Genomic DNA, 21,651 nt, shown 5'->3' on the forward strand with positions numbered 1-21,651 from the left:
TATCACTTCATGGTATTTATGGGAGATTGGGATGGGGTGATAGACCCATCGAAAGACAGAAAACCTGACAAGAAAATAAAAGGTAAACAGGGGGAACTACCAAAAGAATTCTTTCGATTTGATGGACGTAATGCAGATTCAAGATGCCTGACATTTTAAATATGGAGAGGCAAAGGATTACACCTTTTATTCGAATAGACACAAGTCACGGTCCAGACTGGACATGTTTTTGATCTCGATACATATTTGTTCCCAAATTAGTGACATCGAAATAATGCCAAAAACATGGTCAGATGATAACCCAATCTTGATAAAATTAAAATTATTTTGAAGTGAATTTTTTTTGGTGCAAAGGTTATGTGTTATGAATGCGAAGCTTCGCTCCAGCTTCAGCGGTAGCCATTTCCTTGAATTTCATACCAGGAAAATCTAATCTGTTGCTCTTTGACTATATACAGTGGGCCATTGGTTTCTGCCATGGTTTGGTTCCAGGATCCTCCAAGGATACCAAAACCTATGGATGCTCCATTTGGTATCTGCCATGGTTTGGTTCAGGACCCTCCATGGATACCAAAACCTATCGATGCTCCATTTAGTATCTGCCAAGGTTTGGTTCAGGACCCTGCAAGGATACCAAAACCATGGATGCTCCATTTGGTATCTGCCATGATTTAGTTCCAGGATCCTCCATGGGTACCAAAACCCATGGATGCTGAAGTCCCATTATATACCATGGCACAGTAAAATGGTGCCTCTTATATAAAATGGCAAACACAAACTTATACAATACAGAGTGATTCCAAAAGAATGGTGCAAAACCAAACAAGGACAGCTTTATTTTTGCACGATTCTTCATGAATCATCCAATGTTTATAAATAGTTTTGTGCATGAAACAAAGATTGTGTACGTTGAACCCCCAGAAAGCAAAAGTGTCCAATTCCCCCATGAAAATAAGTTTGAGTTTTTGGAATATTTCTGATTTCAGAATTCCAGATAAAGGAGACTCGACCTGTAGATGTAAAATATATACTTGTGTATTTTCCAAAGAGATGTAGAAAAATTGCCTTATGACCCACAAACCAACTATACAGTTCCCTATTCTCAACTGCTAAACCTTTTCTTCTTTGTCTTTAGGGTCTTTAGAGGTTGTATTTATCCGAATGTGCCGTGCCTTTGACTCTCAAAACAACACAGTATACTTCGATGGCAAATATGCTGGCCCTGATGTATTCAAGTCATTAGGTAAGGAAATGAAGTACTTAATTAGAAAACGTATTTAAGAAAGCAGCCACTATTTACTCAAAATTGATTGCTTACTGTAAATGGATTTGTAGGCAAATGACCCAATGGATTTATTTTTTTTCCACTAAATGCACTGCGCTAACTCTGCGACTTAAATGGGTTTAAATACGTCTGACATATATGTCAGTAATGTACCATAAATTCAGTCCTTGTAGAAGGTCAAAGCCTTTACACCTTTTTCCACATCTAACCTTTAGGTTGTGCACATTTTGTAAATTCTTTGGCATCATTTTCCTTTATTTCATCCTTTACATCCTTGGTTACATGCCCCTAAGGTTTACTCTCGACTTATCCATGGGCCATATCAAAATCCATAATTTTGACCCGCAAACCTGCTCTTGACTCACACGAAGTTGACTTATACATGAGTACCTATGTTATCAAGGTGTGTGCAACTATTACTGCATTTTGGTTATATAAACCACCACAATAGCCTTGTTTAGAAGCTGGGCAATATCATTGTCATTATGCTTAAAACCCTTAGCATAAAGAGACAACTCCTGGCAAGGCATTTTCCCACCTGATTTCTCTGAAAATAAGATATCGTTGCATGCTTTTAAAACACAACACCCTGGATGATGCTTGGTTTTTGTCTTTTGGCAGGTTGTGAAGATTTCATTAGTTTTGTTTTTGAATTTGGAAAGAGTTTATGTTCTATGCACCTTACCGAAGATGAGATTGCATTATTTTCAGCTTTTGTTTTACTTTCTGCAGGTAAGGTATAAAAAGTTTTAAAAAGTTTGTTTTCATTCCTCATGAAGTAGCTGAATTTGATGTTATACTTTTCTGGATGCAGTAGTTGCACTTTATGAATTAATGTTACAATTGATTGTATAACTAAATTGGCATGTGCCATGCAGACAAAATTTTTTAAAAGGAAAAGTGATGGCAATATGATAAAAGAAGAACATTAATGTTGTACTCTTCTCCTTGTAGACCGATCATGGCTTCAGGAAAAGGTAAAAATAGAAAAGCTGCAACAGAAGATTCAGTTAGCCCTTCAGCATGTGTTGCAGAAGAACCACCGAGAAGATGGAATCTTAACAAAGGTAAAAGCAGTAGAATCTGCCATTCATTGCTAAATGCTAAAGTAGGTTTGGAGTTGGAAACTTCGCTTAAATCGTGTTTCACTTGCTTACTTAAGTTCTGGTGTAAATGCTTGGAGGCTCGAGTCCCATTAAACACAATGGCATAGCAAAATGGTGTTCCTTATATAAAATGGCAAAATAAAGCCGTGAATGCTTGAATCGATGGATAAAGAATATGTGGATACAGAGGGCTGGCTGCACGTGATTAAAGATAAAATAAATATGATTCATTTTTACTTTTTGAAATGTATATATTTTTTGAATATTTTCAAGCCGTGGATGCTTGAATCCATGAATAAAGAATCCATCGATACAGAGGGCTGACTGTACGAGGGTTTTTTTCAAGCTATGAATGCTTGAATCCATGGATAAAGAAACCATGAATGCAGAGGGCTGCCTGTACATGATTATTTGCTTTTTGGAATTTATGTATTTTTTGAATATTTTCAAGCCATGGATGCTTGAATGCATAAATACAGAATCCATTGATACAGAGGGCTGACTGTAGAAGACTTTTTCAAGCCATGGATGCTTGAATCCATGGATAAAGGATCCCTGGATACAGAGGGCTGGCCATAGAGGATTAAAGACAAAATAAAAGCATACTCTTAAATCTCATTCATTCTTGTTTGTTTTTTCTCTCTCTCCTACAGCTAATATGCAAAGTGTCTACATTAAGAGCACTGTGTGGACGACATACAGAAAAACTCATGGCGTTTAGAGCAATATACCCAGACATTGTGCGACTCCATTTTCCTCCGTTGTACAAGGAGTTATTTACTTCAGAATTTGAGCCAGCGATCCAAATGGATGGGTAAACGTATCCCCTCTAAGCACTTCTGGAATGTCTGAAGGTACGAACATTAAAAATGGGGAAAGGAAAATAAATAAATAAAATTACGAGTAACCGAGACACTTTATCACAGCCCTGCGTAGACCTAGCGGCGGGCCGACACACTGCACATCTTCTGGTGATCGGGGTCAGGCAAAACAGAAAAACGGGGAAATTTGAAACAAGAGTCGGACTTGTTTTCTCGTGCGTGGCGGTTCCCACGATGCCTACCGATACGGACCCCTTTCCCCCCAACCCTTGTCTTGACTTCTCAATCTTTTGACCTCTGTTTACACAGAAAATGAGGGTCCTAAGAATCAGGAGGTTTTCCTTTTCCTCGTAACTCACTGCCCACAAGACTTTTCACAGGACAATGTTTTTCTTGGTAAGAAAAGGACGGACTCTCCAGCTATAGAAACCAGCGACTGGTGTGCATTGCGGAGGCTTCAGCATCAGTTTTGCACAAGTTGTTCATTGTTTCATGAAGGACAATTTCTTTTTCACCCTGCCGTTGGATTGCCGGTTGGCGGAGCGGCACGGAAAGGGTCCATAGCAATAGCAACAATAGCATTATAATCTATTACAGGGTAAAAAAAAATGGGCATGAAGTCTATATATAGCAAAAGAGATATTTGTTTATATATTTGTTTTAATTAATATAAAAATGTAGTTACTGGTATAGCTTTTATTGTTGAATTGATAAGGCACTTTCATTTTGCACCTTTTTTTAGTTTTGTTTTTCGTTTTTCCGTTTTCCTTTTAAATTATATGCTCGCGTGTTCATTGTCGTGCTGCATGTGCACCAGAAATTCAAGTTTTTAACGGAGGGTGGTTTGGAAAGGTATTTAGGGACACTGCAAAAGTGTTTATGCTGCTGTTTTTCCACATTTATTTTTGAAAGAGAGAGGCTGGTCGGATCCTGAAATACCTTCGGTGGTTTTACATAACGGAGGGTAAAGGGAAGGAGTGAGGAGATGCAATCCTAAATGTTTAGTGCTGTGTTTATATATATATATGTATATGTATATGTATATATATATGGACAAGTTTTATTGTAGAAAGAAGAAGGAGAACAAAATCCCTGTGTCGAATTAACACTGATTGCCGACATAGGGAGAAAGGACGCTTAATGTTTAGTCACTTAATGGAAATGAGTTGATTTTCGGTTGCCCCGTTTAAAGTCAGCCCACTTACTTAGGTGAGTAAACATGGATTCAGACAACCAAATTCGGACATTTCCGGTATTTTGGAAAATATTGGCCCTAATATTTGTTTACATTGAGTGAGTGAGTGTGTGTGCGTTTGTGTGTCTGTGTGTATGTCATAAATCATGTATTGAACGAAACAGATATAATATACATGGGGGAGTTATCTTCTGCGGTCTCCATTGAAATGAACTGGATGTGTGCAAACCATGTGCGTTTTCTGGTGGTGATGGGCCCATTGGCTTAAATTCATTGCACAGTTAGGAGTGCCTAAATCTTTTTCATACCTAATCTGGAATAACTCTTTTCTGGAGTGTGGGTACTCCTGTATGTTTTATTGTTTTACCGGTGGCTTCCTACTCCATAAAAACCAAATATATCACTTTAAGCATGTTCCTTCTCTGCTTCAAATTAAAGCAACTTGAATTGAGACTGTGCTACAAAGGATGCTTTAAAACCCTCATCTTCAGTTGAATGCTGTAAGCGTATATTGCTAAAACCATACCCTAGAAGCTATCCAAGAGGTCGATTGTGGCCATCTTGGATACAAAACTCTTCCAATGAGAAATCTGACCCTTTAAAAAATGAATTTCACAACGGTCCCAAATTGTGTTTGGTTTTCCCTTTCAAGGTTCCATTCTTTCCCCTTTTCCAAGGAATAGGACAGGCTCACCTTAACTGGAAATATAATTGTCGCCTGAAAGCATGCTATTTGGGTTTGGGCCATTTTAGCCGTTGCAAAAAAACAAGAACAAAACATTTTACTGTATAATGTGAGTGTCGTTTCCCATAAATAGCCTCGTATTTATTGCCATGTACTTTACCATCTTAAGTGGCAGTGAGACCCGACAACATTGCTTTGAATTAGGCCATGTATGACATCCTAGCATTGACATTTCCAAGCCATTGCCATTATTGGCAAATTATAGTGTCATCTGATGTATGATGTTTCTAGTAAGTCCTGTTTCTTTTTTAAAAATATACTTCCTAACATTATTGTTGTGTTGTGTTGTGTTCCTTCAAGTCATTTCCAAATTATGGTGATCCTAAGGCAAACTTATCATGGGGTTTTCTTGGCAAGGTTTGTTCTGGAGGAGGAAAAAAATAACCCAAGGACAGACATTCATAATAATAATTATTATTATTATTATTAATACCCGTTCTCTCTGGTTGGATTGAGGCAGATTACAGTATAATTCATAATATTGGAGTTCTGGAATGCTATCCTTATTGTCTCCCCCCCCCTCCCCCAATAAAATCTTTATGGTGTTTTATATAAGTTTAGTATGGACTTTTTCCATGGTAAGATTCCAACCATCTCTTGGATTTTCCCTTTAAAATATAGCAATTCTGTACAAATCTAAACATGTCAGAAAAATCGTTCCAAGTCTATTCCACCCTAGTTTTATCCCTATTTATTATTGATTCCCTTGCTCTTGGATCATTTTGTGTTTGCCGCAAATCCCACCGCTGAAAGTTAAGAGATGCTACGTGTTTAATTTGTTGACAGCCGAGAACCCTTAATTATTCTGAAGATCACTTTCAACCCCGGCTCCAAATATTCCTTTGATGGAAACGCTTCAAAGACTGAAGTGATTAAAAAGGTTCATTTCAGGATAACTAGTAATGTAAGTTGGTGCGACAAGTCACACCTCAGTTATTCAAACGACTCTTTTTTTAAAAAGCGTATATTAAAAGACAACAACCTTCAGCTTCCCTGATGATTAAAATTGAAAACATACATATGGATGGATGCTGCTTCTTGTCTCAATGCCGGGAGTTTGCATCAAAAGGCAAACTATCAAGCTGTCGAGACTTAACTTTATCAAGCTTATAAACATAGCTTTATCGGGCTTATAATGTTCCAAAAATATTATCTGTTTACTACAGTCGCCCCTTCAAGTCTGCGGACTTGAAATCCACAGACTTTAAAATCCGCAGAGGGGCAACCGCCATTAACGCCAATGGGACGCGTGCCTGTGGCGTGCGCCTTGCATGCACATGCCCCATTCAAGCCTATGGGGCTTAAATATATGCAAGTTTGGAACTGGCAAGGTTTTTTGTAACGGATCCCCCATGACTTCCAAGGGGCGACTGTACATATAATATCTGAGAAAGCAATACTATACATATACTTGCGAGTGTCAACATGGTTTGAGCATTTGACTACAGCTCTGGAGATCCGTGTTCGATCCCCCACTCAGCCATAGAAACTCAATGGATCGCCTTGAGCAAGTCATAGACTCTCAGCCTCAGAAAAACTCAACAATAGGTCTGCCTTAGCTTTGCCATAAGTCGAACGTGACTTGAAGGTACCCAACAACAACAATATACTCATGCATAAGTCAATTTCACGTATAGGTCAAGGGCAGGTTTTGGGGCACATAGTTAAGGATTTTGATATGACCCATGGATAGGGTGACCAGATACAGCAAGCGCAAAGGAGGACAAGGAGCTGTAAAATGTAGGACATTCAAGAAAAGTGTACAGCATGACCAAAGAAAAGCTGAAAACACTCCTATGGCTATAAATCCATGGTTCTTAGTCCTGTTTGAAATGGAGGGCATTTTGGAATTGCTCCTAGACAGAAGGTTGAAATGTCCCTCTTGCCATATTGGGAGAAAGGCAGGATATAAGAAAATAAAATAATAATGATAATAGTAATAGTAATAATTATAATAATAGAACATGTTCAGGAAATATGCCCATGGATAAGTTGATAGTAAAGACATGTTAACAAGGGATGTAAAGGACAAAGCAAAGGAAAACAATGCCAAATAATGCCATTCAAAAAGGTCAGAAGCCGCACCAGGAAGGAGAGACTAGAAAGGGTCGGTGCTTCTTCTAGGTTCTTTTAGGATGGATTAAGTTCTCACCTTTTGCCATTTCACTCAGAGAAAGGGATGGTCAATAGGAGTTAAGGTACATTACTTACACTGACTCATAGATAAGTCGACCCAGGGTTTTTTGGTGCCTTTTTGGACTAAAATTTCTAGAGTATCTGCAGCTTGTTGGAGGTTTGACTGCATTGTAGCATATCCTAGTAATCCGCATGTTTAGTTGCTATTAAAGAAGCTGGAGAGGACGACGGTTCCTTGGCATCTAATGCAAGCAACATAGTCTACAGTAGCTTTCTATAAAGAGGACCCATGTGTCCAGTGCCAACAATGGAAAAGAAAGTGCCTAGTTATCCTTCTTTTGGAATGATACTCCAGGTTGAATATCCTTTATCCAAAATGTTTTGTGTGTTTTGGATTTCAGTTACACACTCTCAGCCTCAGAGGAAAGCAATGGCAAACCACCTCTGAACAAATGTTGCCCAGGAAAACCCATGATTTAAGGTTTCCATAAATCGGAAACGACTTGAAGGCACGCAACAACAACAATGACCCAACAGAATATTAAAGGACATATGGAATGGGCAATTCTGGAAATATCATATTGGCACCGTCCCCGTATCATCATCATCATCATCATCATCATCATCATCATCATCATCGCACCTTACTCCCAGAACAAGGACTCAAGAAAACGCATAGTGGCACACCAAGTTTGGATTACTTCTCATGAATGGAATTATGAAAGGGTCCCCATTTAGATTCTTTCACCCCAATATCTGTAATTCACAGATTATAATCTGTTTCAAAGCAAGAAGGTCATGCTTAAATGTGTGGACTCTCCCTCCCCAGGTGTTGTGTTGGTTTTAATGGAGTCACTGGTAGCAAATGTCCTTTCTCTATGGGTCTCCTCTGTGCTTAAAACTGGGCTGTTGAACAAACCAAGAGTTTTCTAAAGCTGCAGAACTAGTTAAAGTTCAACTGAACTAAAATGCCAGTATCTACCTTGCCAAAACCTATTTAAAGCCTGCCATTGCATGGAGACAAAAGGTATGAAGCTGATTTAAGAGAAGAACAAACATGACTTGCTTGCGGCGGGTCCATAGGATTGTTATGTTTTGGTATCAACTCTCAGCCTTGTTACTTAAAGAGTTTGGGATCATTTTTTTCATGCAAAATATACTTATTTATTGAATATATTATCCCTTGTTGGGAAGAACGCTAGCTGCGTCATCTCCGGTCGCATCTTCAACCTGGCTCCTACTTTTAAAATTCTCCTGTCTTGAAAGTCAAGCACTTTATGTCTAAAAGTTAGGCGCATTTTATATTTTTGAGCAAAAGTAACAGAGGCTGCTAGTTACTTACAACTTCCTTGAAACCCAGTCATTTGCACCTAAACTAATATACAAACGTGTTCTTCATCTCAGTTAGTTTGAGTCTCCCTTTTCTGAAATGCTTGGGGATCGAGGCGTTTCAGATTTTGGGTATTTTTGGAGGCTGGAATGCCTTTATTTGCAATATATATACATCTTAAGCTTAGGCATATGTTTTATTCAGTTAATTTTAATTCTAATCTTGCAATTGCACAAAAGTGTGGATGTTTTGTCTAGTGGTCTTTGGACTAAGCAATAAACCATTATGTAGCCCTATATGTACAGAATTCAGTTATGTTTCATATGCACCTAATATGCATAGCCTGAAGGTAATTGTATGCAATGTGTTTAATCATTTTTGTGCACGAAACAAAGTTTGCATACATTGAACCTTCGGAAAGCAAAGGTGCAGCTCTGTCACCCAGGAAAAATCGTTTTGGTTTTTTGGAATATTTCGGAATTCCAGATAAGGGAGACTCTATCTGTATTAGCAAATTACTGCTATTAGATAAAACAGTTGGAATTGTCTTTAAGAGAGGATAGGCAGGAAGACTTGAATGTGAACTTGCCAATATGTTAAACTTGTCAAAGGAAGGAAGAAACCCATCTGACCCAAAAGCTAGGAATCAGTTCCAAAATCTGAAAAACTTGCAGGCTATTTAGAATGAATGCAGGTATTTAAAGTGGGTGATTCCCAATGTCTTTCTAATTTCTATTTGTATAATCAGTTGAAGTGACATGGAATATTTGTAACTGTTAGCAGAGGCCCCAGAAATATTTTTAAGGTTTTGAGGTGGTTCAGCAGGCAGGCTGCTACTAACTGACTACTTGCAGCTATGTTTGTATGAAATGCAATAAATCATAATACATTGCATTAAAACTACCTTCATCCTTGGGCAAGTCTGCATCGGCCAGAGTGCTCCAGGTTGCTCCTTGGGGTATCCGAAATTCCCCTTTTCCTCCGGACTCCGCAGTGATGCCAGGTAGTTGTCTATACATACATCCCACTGGCACGAGTTGCTCCATCTAAGCTAGAAAACGTGGCATCCAAAGTCCATCGTATGGCCGGGCACCTCGTTGTTACTTCAGAAGGAGCAACTCAACTCTGGGTAGTACAGTGGGTCGCATGTGTAGACAGTTGGCTGGCATTGCTGCGGGGTATTCTGGGTTTTCCTGGAAAATCCAGAGCAAAAGGTAAGCCTTTTTAATGCAATTTAAGGCAAAGGATGGCATGGCATAGTGGTTTAAGTCTTGGACAACAACTCTGGAGACCAGGGTTCGATTTCCAGCTCAGCTATGAAACCCACTGGGTGACCATGGGGAAATCATATGCTCTCAGCTTCAGAGGATGTCAATGGCAAACCTCCTCTGAGCAAACCTTGCCAAAAAAAGCCCCATGATAGGTTTGCCTTGCAGTCGCCATACATCTCATAGTGGCTTGTTGGGCTAGAAATCTAGAGACCAAGGTTTGATTCCCAGTTTGGCCATGAAACCCACTGGGCGATATTGGACAAATGACACGCTCTTGGCCTCAGAGGATTGGCCATGGCAAACCTCCTCTGAGCAAACCTTTCCAAGAAGACCCCATGATAGGGTTGCCTTAGGGTCGCCAAAAGTTGGAAATGACTTAAAGGCACACAACAACAACAGGAACAACATGATGCAGAACTGGCCAAGACAATCCATAGTCAAATTGGGGCTTTGGTGGCAGAGAGAACGGTGGGGAACTGGTTCATTTGACCCATATAGATGTGCCCATCATGATCATGATCATCCTCATCATCCAGTTGAAGGTACTAACAATCTGAGTATCACAACAGCAATAGCAAAAGAAAGATCATTTAGTGTCCTCCTGATGGATGATTCCTGCAGAGGGTTTTGTTTTAATGCAATGTATTGTGTTGGCGGTCCATTCGGTGGTCCAATTTCCCCATTTCCCAGGATTTCGGGGAAATTCCAAGACTGTTAGACTAACCCAAAAGAATGGTTTGGTTGAAATGGTTTTGGGTATCATCTGTCACCCCGTTTTGCTGGACATGTTTCACAGATGGATTCCTTCAGGCTTCTCAGAGGATGATCTATGGGATGTACTTCTCTAGCATGATCTTTCTTTAGATAGATAGATAGATAGATAGATAGATAGATAGATAGATAACAACATGATGTTAGATACCGTTCTCAGTTTGGTTGTTCTTTTACAGAGCTTTTATAGCACAGTCATGATGTGGATGTTGAGGTCGAAACGTTTGTGTGTTGTATGTGTGGGATGCTTGCGCACATGCGGTTGTTGTCGATAGGCCACAAAGTGTCCATGGAATAAAGGAAATGCATTGGAAGATATTTAAGTCAAAAGAAAAACATAGAAGGTGGAAGGAAAAATAATACTAATCATCTATATAAAGCCTTGTCTGGACCACTTAAGAGAGACGTCTATTTTTTTAACCCTTCTATAAATATTTGACGACACTTGAAATAATTCCTGCAATAAAATGTGATTTGTGCAAAAGACGAAACCAACCAACCAACGAACAAACGAAAAAAGAGAGAGGTTTTTTTGTAATGTGAAACGACAAAAGAAAGCAATGTAATTCTCTTTTTTTTCTAAAAAAGAAAACGAGACAAAAAAACAGACGAAGCAACTTTGTAGTATTATTATTATTGTTAATGTTTTTTGTCGACGGGATTTGTCTACTTGTCTTTTGGAAAACTTTTGATTTCATTGAATGTGCCATAATACTAGAGATGTGGGTTTTGGTGGCGGGTTTTTCCCTTTGTGTTTATTCAAGTTTTCGACGACAAGAAAGCTATTTGTGTTACCGACATTCCATAAAGCGTTGAGGAAACATAGCTTAGTGGTTTATTTTTCCTTTGTGTTAAAAGAAAAAAGAAGATTTATTAGTGAGCTTTGGTCATTATTGTTGCTTTTTGCACACATAACTTCATTCCTCTATAGTGCAATATGTACATAGAGCACTTGCGGGTTTTAACCTTGATCCCTCAGGGAAAAAAATATATCTATATATATGTATTTGTTGTACAGGTTTTCTTTTTTTCTTTCTTCCTTTTGGCCTTCTTTCTTTCTTTCTTTCGCTATGGGAATGTCGACTGAATCACTTGTTGTTGTCAAGGGGCAGCCAGATAATAATCCTAACGCCACTGCCAAAACTAAAAGCAAACCCCATTAACCATTTTGTCATCCAATGCCCTGCCATTCGCAACACGTATTTCTATTTTTAATTTAATTTTACTTTCTGACAGTTCTTTGTGCGAATTCGGGGAAGAACAAAACACAAAGCAAAAGCAAAGGGTATATAAGCACCTTATGATTGACTTAACTGTGAACGACAATCCATCTTGTTATCAATAATGTAGACGCCCAATCGCTTTCGAAGTTGGGGTCGACCAAAAGTCTGGAATTGATGCGCTCAGGGATCTTCTAAAACTCTTTGACAGGGTGGCCAGTACTCTTCTGGGAGGAGAATTGCAGTCTCTTAAAATACAGTGTTGTCCTATCCCTCCGTTGCACAACTGAATTGGGCAGAGACAGCTTTGTCTTAAATCAATGCTCAGTTGTCTGGGTTTCCCGATCCTAATACGGCTCGACCCTGTTAAGGATGGGCACAAACCCGTAATAATAATAATAATAACAACAGTAATAATAATAAAACTTTGCCAAAGCTGCTGGGTAAATTTTGGTTAATGTGTTAGAGGACGGTTAATTTTCCCCCACGAAGCAAATCGCTTTAAGTTCATATTTTAAAACGATAAATATCCTTGATCACGTTTTAATTCACAGAACCCTCAGTTTTTGCTATATAGAGCAAATATATATATGTTTCCGTTAGGCAAAACTAAGGTGGTTTTGCTATATAGAGCATGCATATATATGTATTGTGGGGTGGGGGGTCTATATAGCAAAACCATCTTAGTTTTGCCTAATGGAAACATCCAAGGCAGAATCTTTCACAGTTTTTGGGAAGCTGGAATTAGATTTTTCCAAAGCCAGCTCACTCTATATATTTTCTAAATATCTATAATTTACAAAAACAACAGCAAACAACAGTTCTGGAAATCTTTATCGGGTGGCAACCTAAATTCAGTTTCATGTTGTATTTTTGTATGTAATTCAGAATTTGGTAGCGTAACAAATCAGCACTGAATGTTTTGTTGAGGAAATTCACTTTGCAGCGATTCCCAGCCTTTGGTCTTCCAGATGTTTTGGACTTCAGTTCCCAGAATTCCTGACAGTTGGCTGAGTTGGCTGGGGCTTCTGGGAGTTGAAGTCTAGAGGACCAAAGGTTGGGAAGCATTGCTTCAAAACATGTTAAATAGAACCTCATATGACAGTGAGCGCCAAATAATTTGGAATGCAGTTAGAAGAATATATTTCCCAGAAGAGATTATACAGTCGACTCTCTGTATCCGCAGTTTCTGCGTCCATGGATTCAACCCACTAGGGCTTGAAAATATTTTGTAAAAGATGCCAAAATGCCAAACCTTTGTTATATGTTTTATATAAGGGATGCCATTTTATTCAACCGTTGTATATAATGGGACTTGAGCATCTATGGATTTGGGTGTCCATTGGGTATCCCTTGGGTAGTCATTGGTATCCATTGGGTATCTATTGACATCCATTGGGTATCCATTTGGTATCTAGTCATATCTATTAGTATCTATTGATATCCATTGGGTATCCATAGGAGTCTCCATTGGGTATCCATTGGGTAACTATGTGGTATCCATTGGGTAACCATTGGTATCCATAGGGTATCCACTGGATACCATTGGTATACATTGGGATCCATTGGGGTTAAACCTGAGTGGATACTGAGGGTCCACTGTACAATTTCCATCACCTCCTATTTAGGCATATGCTTCACTTTAATACTGAAAATTTGAACCAAAAATAACATTTTTAAAGCAAACATATAGTAACAATCCCTGGTGCAGTTCCTATCTGGACAGACATGGGTTGCAACTAGCTGTGTGCCAACTCTGTGCCAAATTGTGCATTGAAGGGAAATGTAAGATATTTGCAAAGTGTGTAAGTAGCGCTGTCTTGGAGAGGGGATGTTTGTGCCCTCTTCTACATTATTTAAAACAAAGCAAAACCAGGGAGTGAGCTAAAAGTAATAGAAACAAATTAGGCAAGGATGTTTAAATGTTAGCCAAAGAGAAGAAATATATATATTATTTCACCATCTCCGCTCTACCACTGAATCCTCCTCCATACACAACACACACACTTTATTTAAATCTACCAGTTCTGTTTTTTCCTCCTCCTAATAGCACAGCATTGCAAGATATTTATTGATAGAAATAATAACCAGAAACATGCATAAAGCATTCATTACTATATTGCGATCTGTTTACAGATTGGTTCTCTTTTGAAATTGAACGTACCCAGAAGGGGTTTTTTTAGGGGGCAAAAAACCCCACCCTTTCCCCACTATTATTCTATGATCAACATTTGTCAGATGACATCTCGCTATTTTTACATAACGCAATAATGTGCGGATGTCATGTTTCAAACGTGCAAATTTGCTCAGTTGGAATTAGCTTTCTCTCTCCTTTCATTCATTCATTTTAAAGAGTCAGGGAGCTCTAGGAATAAATGAAGATATCACTGACCGTTCTGTCATGTATAGATACACACTTTCACATTCTTTTATTAGCAGGGCATAATACCTTCAGAGCAATAAATCAACCGAATCCAAATATGAAATGCTTCGTTCCTGTGCATTAAGGCATTTTTTGAACCTTCAAATTAACAGTCATTGCTTGCAATATTAATATTTTTCTCCACCGCTTACGTCTCTTTGCCACTCATCTCATTGCCTTTTAGGAATATGCAACACACACACAACTTTCTGTGCAGCCCATTGCATGCTTTTTGCAACGTCCTTATATTGTTGTTTGGGCAATATGTTTTACTTTGCAAAGATGCTTTTCTCATCATCCCTCCAGGCCTTTTTCTAAAGATGCATAAATGTACAGGACCTTGCAAACCGTTTCTTAGCCTCGTATCGAAATGCAGAAAATTCATAAGCAATACAGTGAAGTTTCTTTCACAAAACGCAGAGGTACTGTATATATATTTTTCCTAACTCCAAAATGTTTTCTATTTTGACTCGAAGAAGAAAAAAAGTAAAATAAAACTTGTACAAAAGAGAAGGCGCAGACACCGCAGTGGAAACCCTTTTGACTTCTTAGGACATTAACTGGCTGCTTCTTTCTATGTAACTGTATTGTCCGCCTGCTCCTTTTTTCGGAGACGTGTTTTTGTATGGATGTTTGAGCCGACAGGAGGCTTTCGCGTCAACAGTGTATTTTTTCCCAACTTTAAATATATTTAAACGATATACGACAAACCCCAGACAAGGCTTTTGAAGAAGAAAATACATATATAATAATAATAATAATAATGTAAGAAGAACTTGCAGTGTTAGGTGGTTTATTTGCAAAACTGTTGTCAGTGCTGTCCAATTTTATGGCACTTTTTAAACGATATCCTTGTTTCCAAAGTACAAAAAAAATAAAGGTTAAAAATATATACGTATATATCTATATATATATATTCTAGCCATAACTGAATGTCAAGCAATAAATAAATAATAAAAAATACGATGACTTTTTGTGCATAGATTTAAAAAGAAATACAAAAAAATTTTAGACATCTGCATGTAAATGCAAAAAAAAATCTCTTTGTTTACCGCTTTCTTAAACTTGATCAAGCGACTCCTTATTTTATTACTAATTTAAAGGACTTGTAATGGCCTGTTACACATTTTTCTCTTGTTCTGATTCTTAATGTCATCTATATTACCTTTATTCTGTCTTCTGGGCTCCTGAGTCTTCATGCTCTTCAGTGTCGTTCTGCTCAACTTCTGTACTTTTTGCTTTTCCTTCTCGATAGATAAAAGATACACTATTTAAAAAGAACAAAAAGAAAAAAGCCTATGCGGTGCAAATATATTTATCTGTTTTATCAAATACCACGTTATGCTGTAAGATAATCTGTTTTACTATATACTCTATTTTAGGAGATAGTCGTTTTAGAACTAGAGTGTGCTATTTTTGTGTTTTTTCGGATGTGTTTTTGGTGCTAGGTAAGTTAATTTTACGGAGAAACCTCCCTTTCCCTCGTTTTGCTCCTCGACAATTCCACGTTTTGGGTCTTGTGCGATTTCACACTGAATATTTTATATACGTGTGTGTGTGTCGGTGTGTATAGGCTTTATACACATTTACACAGACGCCCCGACAGAGTACCTGTATCAGAGTACTAGGTTGGGGTTAGGTACCGTTTTTCTCTTGGAATATATATAAGCATCATCCTTATAGAAAGCCGTCTCTGGCGTATTTAACCCAGAGACAATGTTTAACTCCTGGGTTCTGATATTTGATATCCAAATTTTTGGTATTCTTCGCTGTTTTCTCATGCATCTCCCATCCTCCATTTCTTGCACCGTGAAAGATTTGCGATCCTTGAATGCAGCGCTTTTGCAATCGGATGATCCAGAAGGAAAAATAAAAACAAACTCCATTTTGCGTGCCAAATTGCTCTCCTCTTCTGGCTGCATCTGCACTACGGAAATAATCCAGTTTGACACCGTTTTGACTGCCATGGTTTGATACAATGCAATTCTGAGATTTATAGTTTTGTGAGGCATTTAGCCTTCTCTGTCGAGAGAGCTCCACAAACTACAAATCCCAGATGTGAAACTGGATTATTTCTGCAATGCAGATTCAGCCTCTATGTTTCAGGTACTAAAGTGCTGCTGTTTCCAGTGCACCATCTGATGTGATTTGGACTGTTGCACAATATTGGGGTTTTAATTATATTGTAATTAAAATATAATTTAATTTAATTATATTTTCTTGGGATGGAGGAGACTGATGGTGCACACCCCAAGTAGATGCCATATGGAGAAAAACAACCAACTCCAGCCTGATTCAACGGCTTGGGCTGCATCTGCACTTCAAAAATAATCCAGTTTCACGCCTGGGATTTGTAGTTTGCTCTATGACAAAGAAGGTTAAATGTCCACTAAACTATGAATCCCAGAATTCCCAAGCATTGAGCTATGGCCACATCTGCATTGCAGAATTAATACAGTTTGACACAGCTTTAACTGCCATGGTTCAATGCCATGAAATCCAGGGATTTGTAGTTGTGGCACCAGACTTGTCAGACAGTGAATATGAAATAGCTCATATTCTGACCTGAATAGACTAGGAAGCTGGGCCACAGCTAACAAAATGAACTTCAACACGGAGAAATGTAAGGTACTGCACTGAGGGCGAAAAAATGAAATGCACAGATATAGGATTATGGGGGACACCTGGCTGAATGAAACTATGTGTGAAAGGGATCTGGGAGTCCAAGTAGACCACAAGTTGAACATGAGTCAACAGTGTGATGCGGCAGCTAACAAGGCCAATGTGATTTTAGGCTGCATCAATAGAAGTATAGTGTCTAGATCAAGGGAAGTCATAGTGCCACTATATTCTGCTCTGGTCAGGCCCCACCTGGAATATTGTGTCCAGTTCTGGGCACCACAATTAAAAAAGGACATGGAGAAACTGGAGCCTTGTGTCCAAAGGAGGGCAACTAAAATGGTGAAGGGTCTGGAAACCATGCCCTAAGAGGAACGACTTAGGGAGCTGGGGATGTTTAGCCTGGAGAAGAGAAGGTTAAGTGGTGATATGATAGCCCTGTTTAAATATTTGAAGGGATGTCATATTGAGGAGGGAGCAAGCTTGTTTTCTGCTGCTCCAGAGACTAGGACCCGGAACAATGGATGCAAGCTGCAGGAAAAGGGATTCCACCTCAACATTAGGAAGAACTTCCTGACAGTAAGGGCTGTTCAACAGTGGAACACACTCCTTCCTCGGAGTGTAGTGGAGTCTCCCTCCTTGGAGGTCTTCAAACGGAGGCTAGATGGCCATCTGTTGGGGATGCTTTGATCTTGATTTTCTGCATGGCAGGGGGTTGGACTGGATGGCCCTTGTGGTCTCTTCCAACTCTATGATTCTATGATTCTAAGCTACAAATCCCATGATTCCATAGCATTGAGCCATGGCAGTTAATGCAGTGTCAACCTGGATTATTTTTGCAGTCTAGACACAGCCTACAGAGGAATTAAATTTGTACTGAGCAAATAGGGTTGCCATATTCCAGTCCCTGACATCCGGGCATATCATTTGTATATATATAATTAAGCATGTTATTAATTTGCATTCTGATTATACAATACCAGCACATTAATTGTTGCCAACCTAGACATTTTTTTGCTCCCTTCAATCTGGGAATTTCCAGGTTTTCTGAGACAAATGGCAACCCTATAAAGGAAACCCCCAACGCAATGCTGTGTGTGGAGTGCAACTTGCGTTAAACCTCCGTGCTTTGGGTTGTGGAGCGAATGCCGCTTCAGGAAGAAACTACACTCATCCCTCCATATTTGCAGCTTTGATATTTGTGGATTTGATTATTCACGGATTTCATTAATATGTTTTCTACAGGAATATCTAGGTCCTTCAGTGCAACTCTATGGTCAACTAACTAAACGTTGCACTGAAAGACCTAGAGATTCCTAGACAGAACACTCTACTAGGTCTTTTTAGCTCCTCCAGTGCAGTTTTATGGTCAGTTTCTGACTGATATTGACCATAGAGTAGCACTGGAAGACCTAGAGATTCCTAGAGAGATGTCCGCTCAGGTAAAAACGTGGTGGTTTTTTTGTGTGGTTTTTCCATATTCCTAGTCTTGTGCCCGTAACCCTAGCGAATACGGAGGGACAAGTGTATGTGGTCTTGCCAATTGTATGAGCAAGTGAATACACACCACGCCTGCACACACTGCCATGGCAATGCCACAAACTGCAGCTGCCCCACGCATACATTGCCACGATTTTCCAAAATATGCCTCCATGCGATCCTGCGTGAAATTTCATACATTCCAACAAACAGCCGACAACTGCCTGAACGAAACCTATGGCTCTATGCTTGTCATTGCCATCATCCTCATCCTCATCATCATCATCCCCAAGGAAAGCGAATGGGAGAGAATGTTGCAATTAACCATTATTCCATGAACCATTATTTTTCAACAAAGGTCCGTTTCTAATCAGAATTAAATCCTTCCAATGTCTTCGAAGTCCGAACCAGAAAAGGCACGTGTGGTTGCCGGCGGTACCACAAATTGCACAGCTGAATCCGGAATGGAATTTGGCACCAAAAAATGCCGCAACAGTATAATATATATACATTCCCACAAATGTGTAACATTAAGACTCCTTTAGAGTCCTATCATTTAACAAACGAACCTCATATCCTTCATCTCCAATGTCGTTTCCGGCGATAACCGAACGGATATCAAATATCTAAAAACGGGGGGGAAATAATTGAACTTTTCAACTGTTTATTACAGCTCTTTTTTCCATGCCATTACTGAAGTTGTGCGTTCTTTAGCAAAGGTTTTTTGAGGAACGGAAGAAGCTGTTTGTTTACCGCACTTTTTTTGATGATAGATAATAGCAAATATTCCAGCCACGAATCCTGGCTCTGTGCCCGGCGTCTCTCCTAGGATTTTAACAAACGGACCTGGAAATAATATAAATTATCTTTGCACCCTGGCTACGTTTTTAATGAGTAGAAAATGTTTAAGTGCAATCGCTTTCGGGAGAATTAGTCAGAACAATTTCTTTCAAAGCAACACCCTTCTTTGCAAACGCAAGTCCACAGTTTCTTTTCCTTTATGGGTTCAAAATGACCTCCTTAAAAGGGAGGATTCCTTTCTTTTGTCTAATACGTGCGTCACGGATTTTAAACACTTTCCCCCCCTAATTGTTTGGGCTTTATTGTTTTATAACTTTATGCAAGTTTGTGTGAATATTGTTTCTCATGTAATTTACATGTCTGGGGGGGAAATAATAAGGATAAATGCTGATTATAAATATTATCGGTTTGAGGATGAAGCACATAAACATCACCAACCTCACGGAGCGAGACGCTCAGTCTTCTGTAAATAATGACAAATTTGACATGAACCTTTTACTGTACATGCAAAAATGTGTTGTCTTTCCTGTGTACAGTATGTACAAATCCATTTTCTATAAGCGACGACGAAAAAGCATAAGCCATCGAGAGGGATGTTAAAAAGTAATCATTGTAACAAAACTTTGCGGATGACTCTTTGCCCCGTTTTCACCCCTTTTTCGCGTCTTTATCGGATCTGCTTTAGGACTCACTCTTAACCCTTGTCTTCTTAGGCTCAGCACTAGTTTTTATTTTATCCCGATCCAGAACAAAAGTATTTTGACTCATTTTGTAAATATGACTTGTAAAAAAATAAAATAAAACAAAAATAAAATAAGAGATTTAATGTTGTCTTTTCAATACTCCGATTTTCATTCTACTATGAATGTTGTTATATTGTACTTAGAACCTGTACCTTTACTATTACATTACCTTTATTAAGTGCATCGAACACATCAATTTTAGATGTGCTTTATGTACGGTTCTCCTGTAATAAAACTTCAGCTTCTAATGGAAAATTTTGTCTAAAGTTTTATTTCCTCCCGAAATCTAAGTCCTGGTCAACACAAATAAAATACTCCTCATTCAAATCAGACTGTGATCCAATCGCATGTGATGTGAAGGAATTTGGGCTTTTTGCAGAGGTTTTTATGGGTTCACCGGAGTATCTGTCAGGTTACGCATTATCACATGTGTGGCCGTCCATCTGCTTTGCATGGATTTGCATGGATGCACATTTTCGGCAGAAGGAGAGCAAACAGATGCAGATTTGTGCAGGAAAATGGAGACTACTCAGCATCAATGCGAATGTGCAAAAATCTGCAATTGGCATAATGCGCTTACATGTACGTAAAACGAAATTGTAGCACCTTTGAGATTAAAAGGAAGGAAGGAAGGAAGGAAAAAATATGGAAGGAAGGAAGAAATAAAGATGGAAGGAAGAAAGGTAGGTGGCAACATGAGCTTTTTTAGACTTAAGTTTATCATGTACCACTCTGGTGGAAAGGGCATTATAAATAAACATTGTTACCATTATTATTTTTACTTCCTCCGATGCATTTGGACAAATGCATCTGAAGAAGTAGACTTTAGTCTACTCTAGGAAAGCTCATGCTGCCAACTTCTTTCTTCCGGTTAGTCACAAAGGTGCTACAAGTTCTCTTTGCCTATTATCATCATCATCATTATCATTATCCAAAGTGCATGTGAGAAAGGAGGCTGAAGTCTAGGAAAGCTCATGGTGCCAGCTTCTTTCTTTCTGTTAGTCTCAAAGGTGCTGCAAGATCTCTCTACAGACGCATTCTACAGACGAATGTGGCAATGCCTTTCAGTTCTACGCTTACAATATGTGTAGACTAGCTCAAAGGCAACCGTTTTGGATTTTACTAGGGATTTTGCTATGACTTTTGCACAGCTTTTAAGATCACCAACTTTCTCTCTGCCCTGCTATCATAAGGGGAGAGTTGTGGGAGGCTTCCTTGGTTTCCACCTGCTGCTTTGGTCATGCTTCACCTGGAATACTGTGTCCACTTCTGGGCACCACAATTCAAGGATGTTGAGTATCTGGAGCCATGATATGTCCAAAGGAGGGAAACTAAAATGGTGAAGGGTCTGGAAACCATGTCCTATGAGGAATGGCTTAGGGAGCTGGGGATATTTAGCCGGGAGAACAGAAGGTTAAGAGGTGATACAATAGCCCTGTTTAAATACTTGAAGGGATGTCATATTCAGGAGGGAGCAAGCTTGTTTTCTGCTGCTCCAGACAATAGTAGAGCAATAGCAAGCTGCAGGAATAGAGATGCTACCTAATCCAAGGTGTAGGTTCTGGAAACCACAAAACCTTATGAGGAGAGACTTAGGGAGCTGGGGATGTTTAGCTTGGAGGAGAGAAGGTTAAGCAGTAATATGATAGCCCTATTCAAGTATTTGAAGGGGCGTCATGTTGACAATGGAGCAAGCTTGTTTCCTGC

General features: G+C 39.0%; 1 protein-coding gene across 2 annotated transcripts in view; it reads left to right on the forward strand.

The window, feature by feature from the left end:
* The window catches only part of RORA (RAR related orphan receptor A), a 92,927-nt gene extending 85,894 nt beyond the window's left edge, over positions 1 to 7,033 (forward strand). For both annotated transcript variants that reach the window (XM_089538333.1, XM_089538332.1), the window contains exons 7-10: positions 1,136 to 1,243; positions 1,907 to 2,017; positions 2,240 to 2,352; positions 3,045 to 7,033. In XM_089538333.1, coding sequence (XP_089394459.1) covers positions 1,136 to 1,243; positions 1,907 to 2,017; positions 2,240 to 2,352; positions 3,045 to 3,209 — 497 coding nt within the window. In that variant the 3' untranslated portion in view covers positions 3,210 to 7,033. The remainder of the gene's footprint in view (positions 1 to 1,135; positions 1,244 to 1,906; positions 2,018 to 2,239; positions 2,353 to 3,044) is intronic.
* Positions 7,034 to 21,651: the final 14,618 nt, after the last annotated feature.

Source organism: Sceloporus occidentalis, unplaced genomic scaffold (assembly GCF_023333645.1).
Source record: "Sceloporus occidentalis isolate IW3139 unplaced genomic scaffold, rSceOcc1.0.p SCAF_9, whole genome shotgun sequence".
In the NCBI taxonomy this organism is placed as follows: domain Eukaryota; kingdom Metazoa; phylum Chordata; class Lepidosauria; order Squamata; family Phrynosomatidae; genus Sceloporus; species Sceloporus occidentalis.